Source organism: Capricornis sumatraensis, chromosome 2 (assembly GCF_032405125.1).
Source record: "Capricornis sumatraensis isolate serow.1 chromosome 2, serow.2, whole genome shotgun sequence".
NCBI lineage: Eukaryota > Metazoa > Chordata > Mammalia > Artiodactyla > Bovidae > Capricornis > Capricornis sumatraensis.
The window spans coordinates 79,521,061-79,535,657 of record NC_091070.1 but is presented as its reverse complement, the minus strand read 5'-3'; the positions used below and the strand labels follow the sequence as shown (position 1 = coordinate 79,535,657).

Sequence of the window (14,597 nt, the reverse complement as noted above, 5' to 3'; positions counted from 1 at the left end):
CAGTGAGAAATCACTGATGGGCTGTAAGAATATAGTATGGTTTACATTTTGAAAGGTAATTATAATGTCTGAATTTTGCTTTTAAACAATACAGGGAAAGGGGAAGGGCCTGATGATACAGATGAAACAAGACTGGCCCCGAGTTAACAAGATCCTAATGTATAGCACAGGGAACTATATTGAGTATCCTGTGATAAACCATAATGCAAGAGAATATAAAAAAAGAATGTATATGTATATATAACCGGGTAACTTTGCTGTACATCAGAGATTAACTCAACATTGTAAATCAACTATACTTCAGCTAAAAAACAAAAACAAAACAAGGACTTCCCTGGTGGTCCAGTGGCTAAGACTGTGGATTCCCAATGCAGGGGGCCTAGCTTCAATCCCTGGTCAGGGAACTAGATCCTGCATGCAGCAGCTAAGAGCTGGTGCAGCCAAATACATAGATTTTTAAAAACCCACACTGGCCCAAGTTTGGAGACCGTTGAAGCTGGGTGATCAGTAAAAACAAAGGGATCCCTTATATTTGGCCTATCTTTATCTATGTTTGGCATTTGTCATAATTGAGATAATTAAATGAATAATTAAATAAATAATTAAATGAAAGGTCATTCTGAGTGGAAGGAGGGGCTGTAGTGGAAATGGAGGCCAACGTGGAGTCTCTTGCACTAGTTCAGGAAAGAGACAGCTGTGGCTTTGGCCAAGGTGGTGCTCGTGGGGAGGATGAATGGAGAGGACTGAGAAGCTCACTTGAGAGGTTACTGTCGAATGGCCTGCCTGCAGGCGGGGGGTGAGAGGAAACTTTGGGTTTTTAGCATAAGCAACCACACAAATGGTGGTACCAATTTTTGAGATAGGAGAGGTGGAGAGGAACAAGTTCTGGGCAGAAGTAGAGTTCTGACTTTGGACATGTTGAGTCTGAAGTCTGTTAGACACTAATGGCAAATGGGTACTTGAATGGTGCCGAGGGAAGAGGGTGGGCCTGGAGTGTCGGGAGAATCAGCTGCCTGGCTGAGCGTCTCCCCTGCCACCTCACTGCTCTGCTCTCTCCCTGTCTCCCCTACAGGGTCCTGGCTGTCACGCTGAAATGAACCCCCAGCTCTCCTCCGTCTGCCATGGCCACCCTTAACCTGTCCTCTGTCACTGGCACCACCCCTTCCCCTGGGCATGATGCCCCGTCCCTGCCTCCGGACACCTCCTCCCCCAGCACCCCTTCTGATCCTGTCACCAAAGATCCCCCTGATGCCCCCTCCCCCTCTGAGAGCATGAGGTCCTCAGAGGCAGGGGGGCAGTCCCTGGAGTCAGGCTGTGGCCTCGTCCCACCAAAGGAGACAGGGGAGCCCCAGGAGGAGCCTGGCCGTGGTGGCTTCCCACCAAAGGACCTGGGGGTGGACGAGGCCAAGGAGCAGAAGGAGGAGGAGGGAGGGCTCCCTCCCGTGGACCTGAGTGACCACTTACTCTTCACAGCTGGAGGTGAGGCCTGTCTAATGGCCAGGCTGTTCCCAGCAGGTGACAGTGAGCTCCCATTACCAAAGGGCTTCCCCCAGGGTGAGGCAGGCATCAAGCAAGAATCCAGCCTGCCCCTCCTTGCCCACCCGCCCCCTATTCACCTCACTGCCCTTCACGTCCAACATGGCTTTGACCCAGTCCAAGGCTTTAGCTCTTCTGACCAAATTCTGTCCCACGATACCTCAGCGCCATCTCCGGCCACCTGTGAGGGAAGGGACGGAGCCTTCTGGAGCTACCAGCTGGCTCCAAACCCACCCGGAGATCCCAAAGATGGCCCCACGGGGAGCAGGGGAGGAGACCCCAGGGCGCTCTTCTGGCTCTGCCTCCTATGCCGCCTGGGCTTCAGCAGGCCTCAGGCCTTTGTGGGTCACACACGGTCTCACGGGGTGAAGCTAACCGCTGCTCAACACCAGGGCCTGCTGGGCAACCCAGCCGTGCTCCAGGATGGGGACGAGGCCTGCATGGCCCTGCTGAGCTTCCTGGAACCAAAACCACCTGCTCGCCCTTTAGAGAGACCCCTTAACAGCAGCACCGTGAACGCGGAAGCCAGTGCAGCCCAGATCAAGCACGGGCCCCCTGCGGCGGAAGCCCAGGCCCCCGTCCCGCCCGTGGAAGCAGTCATGGCCCTTAGCCCACCCTCCCCCCAGACCACTCCAGCCACCTGGGACCCCAGCCCAACCCAAGCCAAAGATTCGCCAACACTGGCAGGCGAGGCGGGGCCAGACTGGCTCCCCGAGGGGCACGAGGAAGATGGCGGGCTCTGCCCCCCACTCAACCAAAGCTCACCCGCCTCCAAGGAGGGGGGCACTCTCCCTGCCCTGGGGGGCTCCCCCGAAGACCCTGGCGACCCGGCCCAGCCCTATCGCCTAGCCGATGACTACAGCCTGGCCCCATCAGCCTTCCAGGGCCTCAGCCTGTCCAACCATATGTCTCTGCTACACTCACGCAACTCCTGCAAGACGCTCAAGTGTCCCAAGTGCAACTGGCACTACAAGTACCAGCAGACCCTGGACGTGCACATGCGGGAGAAGCACCCTGAGAGCAACAGTCACTGCAGCTACTGTAGTGCTGGGGGCGCGCACCCCCGCCTCGCCCGGGGAGAGAGCTACAACTGCGGCTACAAGCCCTACCGCTGCGAGGCCTGCAACTACTCCACCACCACCAAGGGCAACCTCAGCATCCACATGCAGTCCGACAAGCACCTGGCCAACCTGCAGGGCTTCCAGGCCGGGCCCGCGGGCCAGGGGAGCCCCCAGGAAGCCGCGGTCCTGACCCCTGCAGGGGACAAGGAGCCCAAGACCAAGTCATCCTGGCAGTGCAAGGTGTGCAGCTACGAGACCAACATCTCCCGCAACCTGCGCATCCACATGACCTCTGAGAAGCACCTGCAGAACGTCCTCATGCTCCACCAGGGGCTGCCGCTGGGCCTGCCGCCCGGGCTGGTGGGGCCCAGCCCCCCGCCCCAGGCGGGGGCTGCCCCTGCCACCCCCCCTGACCTCTTTCAGTACTTTGGACCGCAGGCCCTAGGGCAGCCTCAGGCTCCTTTGCCTGGCCCCGGGCTGAGGCCAGACAAGCCCCTGGAAGCCCAGCTGCTTCTCAATGGCTTCCACCACCTCGGAGCGCCTGCCCGCAAGTTCCCCGCACCTGGTAAGCTCCCTGGGTGCTCTCCTCTTTTCCCTTCCCCAGGGCCAAACCTGGTTCCCTGCTTTCTCCCGAGGGCCAGCACCCCCGCCCTTGGGTAATGCTAGCTCCCTCAGCCCCCACCCCTCCATTGCCACACAGCAAGCCCATCCTGCCCCATTCTTTCCCGGGGTCACTAACCTGTCTCTGTTTCCTAGCCCCTGGAAGCCCTTCCCCAGACACCCACCTGCCTCAAAGTCAGCTCCTGGGAGCCTTGTCTGAAGGGCTGCCCACCTCGCCGCCCCCAGACGACAGCCCGTCCCTGAAGGTGTTCCGCTGCCTGGTGTGCCAGGCCTTCAGCACAGACAGCCTGGAGCTGCTGCTCTACCACTGCAGCATGGGCCGGAGCCTCCCGGAGGCTGAGTGGAAGGAGGTGGCCGGTGACACCCACCGCTGCAAGCTCTGCTGCTATGGCACCCAGCTCAAGGCCAACTTCCAGCTCCACCTCAAGACCGACAAACATGCTCAGAAGTACCAGCTGGCAGCCCACCTGAGGGAGGGGGGTGGGGCCATGGGCACCCCCTCCCCAGTACCTCTGGGAGATGGGGCTCCTTATGGCTCTGTCCCCACCTTGCACCTGCGCTGCAACATCTGTGACTTTGAGTCCAACAGCAAGGAGAAGATGCGGCTGCATGCCCGGGGGGCGGCCCATGAAGAGAACAGCCAGATCTATAAGGTGAGAGTGGGGCAGGAGGTCTGGAATCTGAAGGACACTGCGCAGAGCCTGGGGGAGAGAGAGAGGAGGAAAAGGGGACTGGGATGGAGTGAGGAGATGCAGAGTGAGAAAGTGATGCAAAAACCCAGGGGAGCGGAATTGGAGAAAGAAGGCCCGGGCACCAGGGTAAAAGCTATTTGGAGTCAGATGTGGAGAAAGAGAAGAAGGATGGTGGATTCTAACCAGGTGACTCCAGTACTTTATTCAGCTTTTCTGGTGTTTGGGACTAGGGGGGAGGGTTCGCGTGTCTGCTCAGTCCATCTCGTCACCAGAAGTTCAAGAAGACAGAACCGATTCTATTCGTACACTAGGAGGAAATCCAGGATTGGTGGGAGGAAGAAAGGGAGGCAGGGGACCAAAAGCAGTCACACTAATGTGGCCAAAGGAAAGAAAAGGGCTCAAGAGGGAGGAAGGGACGTGGGGGTGCTGCTGCTGGTCAGGCTCCCCTGGGGGAAGCAGAGGAGCCCCCTGGAATCGGGGGTGTCCGTCCTTCTGGGCCTGAGCAGCCTCTTTCCATGCTTTCAGTTTCTGCTGGAGATGGAGGGGACCGCAACCGCGGGGCCGGAACTGGGGCTGTTCCGCTGCCTGCTGTGCGCCTGGGAGACGCCCTCCCGCCTCGCGGTGCTGCAGCACCTGCGGGCACCTGCCCACCGAGACGCCCAGGCCCAGCGGCGCCTGCAGCTGCTACAGAGCGGCCCCGCGGCTGATGAGGGGCTCCCGGCTCTTCAGAGCATCCTGAGCTTCAGCCATGGGCAGCTCCGGCCTCACGGTGAGGAAGAGGGGACAGGAGAGGAAGGGAAGGGAGGCCTGGGCGGGAGCGGGGGGCCCAGGAGAGAGTGGCACAGGGATGAGAAGCGGGTCTGTGTGCAGTCCAGAGCAAGTGGAAAGGTGCCGTGAAGGGTGCTGAACTGGCTTTCAGGGACACTGGGGCAGCCAAGGGAAGTGGGGACAAGAGGCTACTGGAGGAGAAGGAAGAGAAGAGCAGAGATTTTGTGGAGTGGAGAAATAGAGCAGGGAGAGAGGTGAGAAGGAACCACCCAGTGAGTCTGAGTAATGACCGGTGTGCTGGCTGGGGGTTTTGGGGTGGGGTGGCAGGAGCTGGTTAGGAAGGAGAAGGGAGAACAGAAAAACAATAGACAGCTTTGGGCTGGGCCAAGACTTGTCAGAGGAGGTGGGAGCCAGGGGCATGGCCCAAAGGCAGCAGGATGGGATGCTCTTGATGAGCTCCCCAGCCTCTTCCTGTCTCTGAGGAGCTCTTCAGCCCCAAGGCTGGGCTTAGGGCCCCCCTTAGGCAGCTGAGGTTGTACCAGAGAGACTGGGAACAGCCTTCTAGGTACCACTGATCCAGGGAGTGTAGAAGAGCCTGAAAGGGACTATGAGACGTGGGCACAGGCATCCGGGCTTTGCAGGGGCCGGCGGTGGGTGAGGGTGAGGGCACAGGCAGCAAGAACCAGGAACAGGCAGCATTGACTGGTGCTAATTGAATTGCCAATACACTGGCTGGAGTTAAGTGCCGGAGGGGCCCAGATCAATAGCTAACGATTCTGGCGCAGGGCTGAATGGAGTTAAGGAACTTTAACACTTTAATTAGGCCGCCACTGAAAATAAATTCCTACACATCTGTCAATTCTTGCTTGAGTGGTAATCTCCTTTCCCAGCCAGACCTGCCGCCTCCTACTCACCGCAGCTGCTTCCCTTCAACCTCACCTCCCCACTTTGGTGCCTCTCACTACATTTCTGGGCTCCCTTGCTTCCAGGATCAGTCAAGACACGGAGCTGAGTTTGGTCTTGTTCCTGTCTACTGCTGGGCTTGTTCCCTCATCTTTTAAGTGTCGGGGCTAGACTCACAAAGACTTCTTGGGCCCTGCAGAAGGAAATGGCAATCCACTCCAGTATTCTTACCTGGGAAATCCCATGGACAGAGGAGTCTGGGAATCAAGTTCAAGGGGTCGCAAAACAATAGGCTACAATTTAGGGACTAAAACAACAGCAACCAGTCCTAACACTGTAATTTTGCCCCTCAGACTCTTTATTTCTTTTCGGCAGTTTTTTTGTCTTCTCCTGCCTACTGATTTATCTACCCATCTTCTCCTTCATTGCCTGGCTGCTTGTCCTGCTTCCTCTGCCCTTTTCCTTCCCTTCTGTAGTGCTTCATCCTTTTAAATTGACTCTCCCTTCATCCTACACAGGGAAGACTCCCGTCACCCTCTTAGCTGGGCCACCCACCCCTGAGAAAGATGCCCAGAATAAGACAGAACAGTTGGGTGAGTTGCTCATCTGGCCCATTTTCCCTCCATCCCTTGTCCTCCTCACCACCCCCACCCCCACCCCACAATTCTCATACATTCTGAGGTGCTCATGGAACCTCTCGGTAATCCAGACACCCAGCAAGGCCTCCTGTGCTGAAGGAGCTACCATGATCAAAAGGGAAGGGAGGCGGAGCCACAGAGAGCTGGGTGCTTCCGCCCTCTGGCCATCCTGCCAGCCTGGGGTCAGCCCTGCCAAGCCCAGCTCCCTGCACGAGTGCAGTTCTGTAGTTTTCCGCTCTTCCTCCCTTTCTCCAGGGCCCACCCTCTACCTTGCAAGCCCTGCGCTACAAATCAGACCATCTTAAGGGCCCGGGGTCTGTGAAAGGAAGAGGGAGGGCTGTCACAGTCTCTGAGTCTCTCTTTTCATCTTCAGTTTCTGAAGAGGCAGAGAACAAGACTGGCCCTCCTGGAGACAGTACCAGCCAGACCACGGTCAGAACTGGGGTAATGGGGAAGAGCTGGGGGGGCTCTGATCTACTGAGATCTGCTCACACTCTAAAGGCTGAACTGTAGATCTTTACAGACAAGGGATTTCAGACCGAAGGTAGACTCAATTCTGTCATGCTTGTGATTCATGTCACTCTGAATACAACAATTCCGTACCCAGGTCTGGTTACAGATGTGAGCACAGTTGACCCTGAGGGGTGGAGCACAAGGGAGATAACAAACAGGAAGCGATGGTGGGAATTTGAGGGAAAGGTGACGAAAGAAACTCTATTGAGGGGAGGAAAGACTGGAAATAGATGGAGGGAGGGAAGAAGTAAAGAAACGAAAAGAGAAAGGCAAAACTAAAACATTAGCTGCTGCCCAGCTCTTTATTTCTGTTGGGAGCAGAAAGGTGAGGTGTGAAGTTCACCTCCTAGAGAGCCCTGGTTGGCGCTGCCCTGGCACCTCCTTCCTGGGGCAGAAACTGGCCCATTGACCCAGGTGATCCGGACAGCAAGCTCTGCCAGTCTGGATGCCTGACCTAGGCAGGGCCCAAGGGTAATTTAGGTTGACTCTGGGGGGATCCCCAGCCTCTGGTCTTGAGGTGCCACCCCCTGCCTCCCAGCTCTCCACACTGGGCCGCATACACCGTGTGTGTTATGACTGCAGACACTGCAGTTAACGGCATATGTCCTCGGCTCCCTTGCATCCTGACTTCGAGATGTCCACTCCCAGGCCTGAGTGCATTAAGCTGAGCATCTGGATACCCTTCCATTCTGGCTATTCCCTCCCTGACGTGCAGTCCTGGACCAATGGCACTGGCAACGGGAAATGCAGGCTGGAGGTCAGGCAGTCAGGTGACAAAGGCCGAAGCAGAGGGGCCTCTCTGCCCCACCTTCTGGAGGTGTGGGCAGGAATGTGCCAGCCAAGCCAGGCCAGAATTCTTCTGGGCCACTGGGGGAGCTGTCCTGTTTGTTTACATTAAAAAGGGAAGGGGAGAAAAAGGCAGGTGGAGAAAGTGGGAGCTGCTGAGTCTCTGAGGGAGAATGAGGCGGCTTCTGAGCAGACAGTAGGGAGCGCCAGCTCCTCAGAGAGGCAGAGCGGGCAGGGAGCCTGTGGGGTCCAGGAAGTGCCAGAGGGGAGGGTGGCATTTCATGGAGCAGATACAGGCAGGGTGGGGGCAGGTAAGAAAAGAAAACTAAACCAGAGGGGTAGGGACAGGGCCCTGTGTCAGCTGGAGACCTGAGTAGGCAGCAGAGACGGAGAGAGAGGAACCGGGATGAAGGAGACCGGAGCGGAGGGCAGGCTGAGGAAGGCAGGTGAGGGCAGTTCAGCCTGGGCCTCTGTTCCCGTAGGAGGGAAGCGAGAGTGGAATCAGCTTTCAGGACTGGGGCTCCTCCTCCATCAGGAGCGGGGACCTGGCCACGTCCACAAACCCCAGGGCCCAGAGGTGGTGGGGCCCCCTGTCCCTGACACCCCACCCGTGTGCCCCCAGGCATTCTGCTGTCCATACTGCAGCTTCCTGAGCCCGGAGTCCGAGCAGGTGAGGGCTCACGCGCTCTCCCAGCACGCGGTGCAGCCCACGTTCCGGTGCCCGCTATGCCAGGAGCAGCTGGTGGGCCGGCCTGCCCTGCACTTCCACCTCAGCCACCTCCACAACGTGGTGCCCGAGTGTGTGGAGAGGCTGCTGCTCGTGGTGAGTCTGGGGGGCGGGGGCTAGTGGCTTTGTGGCTGGGAGTGTGTGCTGAAAGAAGTGGCTCTGTGGGGATCTGACAGGAGTCGAGAGCTGGAGGCAACCTGGGGGCTGAACCTGTCTGGCAGCCTCTGCCCGCTGGTGAGGAAGCACCACTGAGGCGTGCGAGGAGCTGGCTCCCACTGCAGGCACGGCTGAGGCTGTAGGACAGCAGAGGCCGCAGCCAGGGGTTAGGCGGGAAGTTAGAAGAGCCCAGAGATAGGCTGGGCACGACCACACGTGGAGCCGGGGGGTCTGGAGTAGAGGGCCAGTGGGGAGAAGTCACTGACCGCTCTTCCATCTCAGGCCACAACTGTAGAGATGACCTTGATGACCAAAGTGCTGCCCGGGCCTGCTCTAAGCCCTCTGGGAGATGGCCCAGAGCCCCCCTCTCCTGCACCAGAGCCTGTGCCCAGCAGAGCACACGCCACAGGTAAGGACTGGATGGCAGACCTCCCAAGGTGGCAGGACAGGGGATCTGGGTTCCTTGAACGAAGTAGATCTGAAGACAACTGAGGCAAGGACCATGTGTGCTAAGTCCCTTCAGTCGTGTCTGACTCTCTGTGACCCCATGGACTGTAGCCCGCTGGGCTCCTCTGTCCATGGGGATTTTGCAGGCAAGAATACTGGAGTGGGTTTCCATGCCCTCCTCCAGAGGATCTTCCCAACCCAGGGATCGAACCCACGTCTCTTATGTCTCCTGCACCAGCAGGCGGGCTCTTTACCACTAGCGCCACCTGGGAAGCCCGAAGCCAGGAGGAGTTACCCTAGATGTTAAGTGGGTGGGCTCTGACTCAGAAATGGTTCCCTTCTCACTGCGCCCCCTTCTCTCTCCCCTAGAAGGCCCTCACCTGACCCCAGAAGCCAGTCCCGATCCTCTTCCTGAGCCTCCCCCACCCTCAGTTGATGCCCCAGACAAGCCCACGGGAAGCCCTGACCAGCCCCCATCTCCAGCCCAGTCTCCAGCCCCTCGTCCTGATGCCCAAGCTGAGGAAGTAGCGCCTCCACCCGCCATGGCTGAGGAGGAAGAGGGGGCTGGTGGGGAGCCCCGCCCTGCAGAGCCTGCTCCAGCTGACTCTCGACACCCTCTGACCTATCGGAAGACCACCAACTTTGCCCTGGACAAGTTCCTCGACCCTGCTCGGCCCTACAAGTGCACTGTGTGTAAGGAGTCCTTCACGCAGAAGAACATTCTCCTGGTCCATTATAACTCGGTCTCCCACCTGCACAAGATGAAAAAGGCCGCCATTGACCCCTCCGGCCCAGCACGAGAAGCTGGCGCCACGCCTGCCACCGCTGCCGCCACAGACAAGCCCTTCAAGTGCACAGTCTGCCGCGTCTCCTACAACCAGAGCTCCACCCTGGAGATCCACATGCGCTCCGTCCTGCACCAGACTCGCTCCAGGGGAGCCAAGACCGACGCCAAGGCCGAGGGGCCAGAGCGAGGCCCCGAAGAGCCCAAGGAAGGCGAGACTGAGGGGGAGGCAGGCCCTGAGAAGAGGGGCCCTGAGCCTGGCGGCTTCCTGTCTGGACTGCCCTTCCTGTCCCCTCCCCCGCCTCCCCTGGACCTGCACCGGCTCCCAGCCCCGCTCTTCACCCCCCCAGTCCTGCCCCCCTTCCCTCTCATGCCCGAGTCACTGCTTAAGCTCCAGCAGCAGCAGCTGCTCCTGCCTTTCTACCTCCACGACCTCAAGGTAGGGCCCAAGCTAGCACTGGCTGGGCCTGCACCCCTGCTGTCCCTGCCGGCGGCCACCCCTCCTCCCCCACCCCCGCCTCCGAAGGCTGAGCTGGCCGAGCAAGAGTGGGAGCGGCCCCCTACGACAGAAGAGGGGGCTGAGGCAGGGCCCCCCTCTCCCCCACACCCAACACCCAACGAGGCAGCCCGCACCGCAGCCAAAGCCCTTCTAGAAAACTTCGGGTTTGAGCTGGTGATCCAGTACAACGAAGGAAAGCAGGCTGTGCCCCCACCCCCGACCCCACCCCCCCCAGAGGCCCTGGGGGGCGGGGACAAGTTGGCCTGCAGGGCCTGTGGGAAGCTCTTCTCCAATATGCTTATCCTCAAGACACACGAGGAGCACGTGCACCGCCGCTTTCTGCCCTTTGAGGCCCTGAGCCGATACGCTGCTCAGTTTCGCAAGAGCTATGATAGCCTCTACCCGCCCCCTGCAGAGTCCCCCAAACCGCCCGACGGGCCCCTGGATTCCCCTGCTCCCCAACTGGGCCCACCTTTCCTGGTCCCAGAGCCTGACGCAGGGGGGGCCCGTCCCCCTGAGGAGCGAGGCCGGGCCGGAGGACGCTGGCCCCCAGAGGAGGATGAAAGCGCCAGAGGGAATCTTCCTCCCCTGGTGCCTGCAGGCCGCCGCTTCTCCAGAACCAAGTTCACAGAGTTTCAGACCCAAGCCCTGCAGTCTTTCTTTGAGACCAGCGCCTACCCCAAGGACGGCGAGGTGGAGCGGCTCGCAAGCCTCTTGGGTCTGGCTAGCCGTGTGGTGGTGGTGTGGTTCCAGAACGCCCGCCAGAAAGCTCGTAAAAATGCCAGTGATGGTGGGCCTGCACCCAGTGGAGGAGGCACCGGGGGAGCCTCCGGCTGCAGGCGCTGCCACGCCACCTTCTCCTGTGTTTTTGACTTGGTGCGGCACCTCAAGAAATGCTATGACGACCAGCCTGCTGACGAGGAGGAGGAAGAGGTAGAGAGAGGGGAGGAAGAGGAAGAGGCAGAAGATGTCGCGGAGGAGGAACAGGGCCCAGAGCCCCCAGCAGGGCCTGAGGGCCCACCACCAGAACCCTCAGACAGGGAGGAGCTGGGCCAGGCAGAGGCCACAAGGCCAGAGGGCAAAGAGCCCGAAGGCAGGGCCCCTCCCTCGCCTTCCCCAGTCCACTCCTGTGACCAGTGCGCCCTGTCTTTCCCCAACCAGGACCTCCTGGCCAACCACCGCCGGCTCCACTTCCTGCCACCTGTGCAGCCCAGCGCTGCCTCCCACCTCCTAGACCTGCCCATGCTGGTGTTTGGGGAGCGAAACCCCCTGGTGGCAGGCACTCCGCCAGTGCCAGGGCCACCCCTCAAACGGAAGCACGAGGACGGTAGCCTGTCCCCCACGGGCAGTGAAGCAGGGGTGGGTGGGGAGGGCGAGCCCCCCAGGGATAAGCGCCTGCGCACCACCATCCTGCCCGAGCAGCTGGAGATCCTGTACCGCTGGTACATGCAGGACTCCAACCCCACACGCAAGATGCTCGACTGCATCTCCGAGGAGGTGGGGCTCAAGAAGCGCGTGGTGCAGGTCTGGTTCCAGAACACCAGGGCGCGGGAGCGCAAGGGCCAGTTTCGCAGCACCCCTGGGGGAGTGCCCAGTCCGGCAGTCAAGCCCCCCGCCACACCCAGCCCTGCACCCTTCCCCAAGTTCAGCCTCTTGCTGGGCAAGGCAGATGACGGGGCTGGGAGGGAGGCCCCTAAGAGAGATGCGCCTGCTCTTCCCTATGCCACGGTCACCCCGGCTGCCGGGCCCCTGCCTTTCCTGCCACCTGGGAAAGAGGCCCCCGCTCTGACAACAGAGCCATCTCTACCTCTCCCAGCTCCCCCTCCACCCTGTGAGGACGAGGGCCCGGAGGAGCCATCAAAAGCTTCTCCAGAGAGTGAGGCCTGCAGTCCATCAGCAGGGGATTTAAGTGATTCATCAGCTTCCAGTCTGGCCGAACCAGAGTCCCCTGGGGCTGGAGGGACCAGTGGGGGCCCAGGAGGTGGGGGTGGAGTTCCAGATGGGATGGGGCAGCGGCGCTATAGGACCCAGATGAGCAGCCTGCAGCTGAAGATCATGAAAGCCTGCTATGAGGCCTACCGCACCCCAACCATGCAGGAGTGCGAGGTGCTGGGCGAGGAGATCGGGCTGCCCAAGAGAGTCATCCAGGTCTGGTTCCAGAATGCTCGCGCCAAGGAGAAGAAGGCCAAGCTCCAAGGGGCAGCAGTTGGTGGGGCTGGGGGCAGCAGTGAGAGCCCCTTGGCAGCCCAGCGCACTGACTGCCCCTACTGTGACGTCAAATATGACTTCTATGTCTCCTGCCGAGGCCATCTCTTTTCCCGCCAACACCTGGCCAAGCTTAAGGAGGCAGTCCGAGCCCAGCTGAAGAGTGAAAGCAAGTGTTACGACTTGGCACCGGCACCTGAGGCACCCCCGGCTCCCAAGGCTCCACCCACCACTGCACCTGCCTCTGTGCCCCTCGGGGCTGCCCCGGCCCTGCCTCGCCTGGCCCCGGTCCTCTTGTCTGGCCCAGCTCTGGCCCAGCCCCCACTGGGCAGCCTAGCTCCTTTCAGTTCAGGTGAGTGAGAGCTTGGGAGGAGCTGGGCTTCAGAGGGCATCTCCCTCTAACGGGGTGTCCTTTCTGACCCCTCTGCCTCCAGTCTCCTCCTGGGCCTCCCTGTGTTTCCTACTGGTGCGGGAGGGAAGGGAGCATGGAGGCTAGGTGGTGGAAGGCCTGAGTGTGCAGGAGGTCGTCTCCAGCAGGCAGGATGGTGGTGCCGGGAGGTGGCTGATCGACACTCTTCATCTTCCTAGGCCCTGCAGCCTCCTCAGGCCTCCTTGGCCTCGCCACTTCAGTCCTACCTGCTACCACAGTGGTCCAGACCGCTGGCCCAGGCTGCCCTTTACCTCAGAGACCAGTTCCTGACCAAACCAAGCCCTCTCCAACAGGCACCACTGACTCTGCCCCGGGCCCACCCCCTGAACCCTCTGGGGACAAGGTCTCTGGTGAGCGAAAGCCAGTCGCAGCCCCCACCAACTCCTCCGCTGACGCCCTCAAGAACCTCAAAGCATTGAAGGCTACTGTTCCAGCCCTGTTGGGGGGCCAGTTCCTGCCCTTCCCATTGCCTCCTGCAGGGGGTGCCACACCGCCAGCGGTCTTTGGCCCCCAGCTGCCGGGAGCCTACTTCCAGCAGCTCTATGGCATGAAGAAGGGGCTGTTCCCCATGAACCCGGTGATACCTCAGACCCTCATCGGACTGCTCCCCAATGCCCTCCTCCAGCCACCGCCCCAGGCCCCCGAGCCCACAGCCACAGCGCTTCCGAAGCCACCCGAACTGCCTGCTCCCAGGGAGGGGGAGGCTGGGGAGGCCGATGAGCTGCTGACGGGCAGCCCTGGCATCTCCACCGTGGATGTGACCCACCGCTACCTGTGCCGCCAGTGCAAGATGGCGTTTGATGGGGAGGCTCCGGCCACTGCTCACCAGAGATCCTTCTGCTTCTTTGGGCGGGGCTCTGGGGGCTCCGTGCCCCCCCCGCTGCGGGTGCCCATCTGTACCTACCACTGCCTGGCATGTGAGGTGCTGCTGAGCGGGCGAGAGGCCCTAGCCTCGCACCTGCGCTCCTCGGCCCACAGGCGCAAGGCGGCCCCGCCCCCGGGGGGCCCACCTGGCACGGCCACCAACGCTGCCACTGCCGCCACGGCTGCGGTGGCTTTTGCCAAAGAGGAAGCAAGATTACCTCACACGGACTCCAACCCCAAAACGACTACTACCTCTACGCTTCTAGCTTTATAAACAGATAAACCAAGATGTGGGGGAAGGGAGGGCCTTAGGTCTCCTCTTACTCCAAGGGGTGTGTGGGGAGCGCAAATTCTTCACCCCCGGCCCCGCCCACCTCACGGGAATCTCAGTTCCCACCCCCAGTGGGCTTCACACCTCACCTCCAGCAGAATCCTGCCTCCTCCTCCACCCCTGCCGACACGCCGTCCCTTCGCAAATTCTTGCCCCTTGGTCTCCATGGGCACACACACCCATCTTCCCATCTTGATTATCCATTAACGTCCGCCTGCCCACCAGGCACAATCTCTTCTTGGTTTCATCTTCCTCTTTCCTACTGAATTCCCAGTCACCCCTCCAACTCCTATAACCATGCTGTTCCACTGACTGAGAAAACGCCAAAAGAAAAAAAAGGAAGAAAGGAAAACAAGAAAACCCAAGACAAAGAAGGGGGAAGGAAAATAAACTTTGCCATTTCCCCTTCTTTTTCCTACCCCCCTTGGCCAGAGTACCATACGGCTCACAAACTCTTCCCAAATACTAAGCTGGCTCCCAAGGCTGAAGCCTGAGATGGGCAGGGAGCCCACGAAACTCTAACCAAACTGGAGGTGAGCAGGGAGAGGTGCTCCAGCTCACTCTCCTCACAGCCCGCCCGCCTCACGGGACAGGGGAGTCCCTGCGGCCTGGACTTCAGGCGAAGCTGCCACCAGG

General features: G+C 60.1%; 1 protein-coding gene across 1 annotated transcript; it reads left to right on the top strand.

Moving 5' to 3' along the window:
- Positions 1-1,121: 1,121 nt before the first annotated feature.
- On the top strand, positions 1,122-13,904 carry ZFHX2 (zinc finger homeobox 2). Its single transcript, XM_068966145.1, has 9 exons — positions 1,122-3,162; positions 3,354-3,871; positions 4,436-4,679; positions 6,100-6,174; positions 6,593-6,651; positions 8,141-8,341; positions 8,684-8,810; positions 9,218-12,688; positions 12,925-13,904. The coding sequence occupies exons 1-9, from the start codon at positions 1,122-1,124 to the stop codon at positions 13,902-13,904; spliced, it is 7,716 nt and encodes a 2,571-aa protein (XP_068822246.1).
- The last annotated feature ends 693 nt before the right edge of the window (positions 13,905-14,597 follow it).

Coding starts and splice junctions, on each gene's coding strand:
- ZFHX2 (XM_068966145.1), top strand. CDS start 1,122: ATGGCCACCCTTAACCTGTCCTCTGTCACTGGCACCACCCCTTCCCCT. Junction 3,163..3,353: donor CCGCAAGTTCCCCGCACCTG/GTAAGCTCCCTG, acceptor TCTGTTTCCTAG/CCCCTGGAAGCCCTTCCCCA. Junction 8,342..8,683: donor TGGAGAGGCTGCTGCTCGTG/GTGAGTCTGGGG, acceptor CTTCCATCTCAG/GCCACAACTGTAGAGATGAC.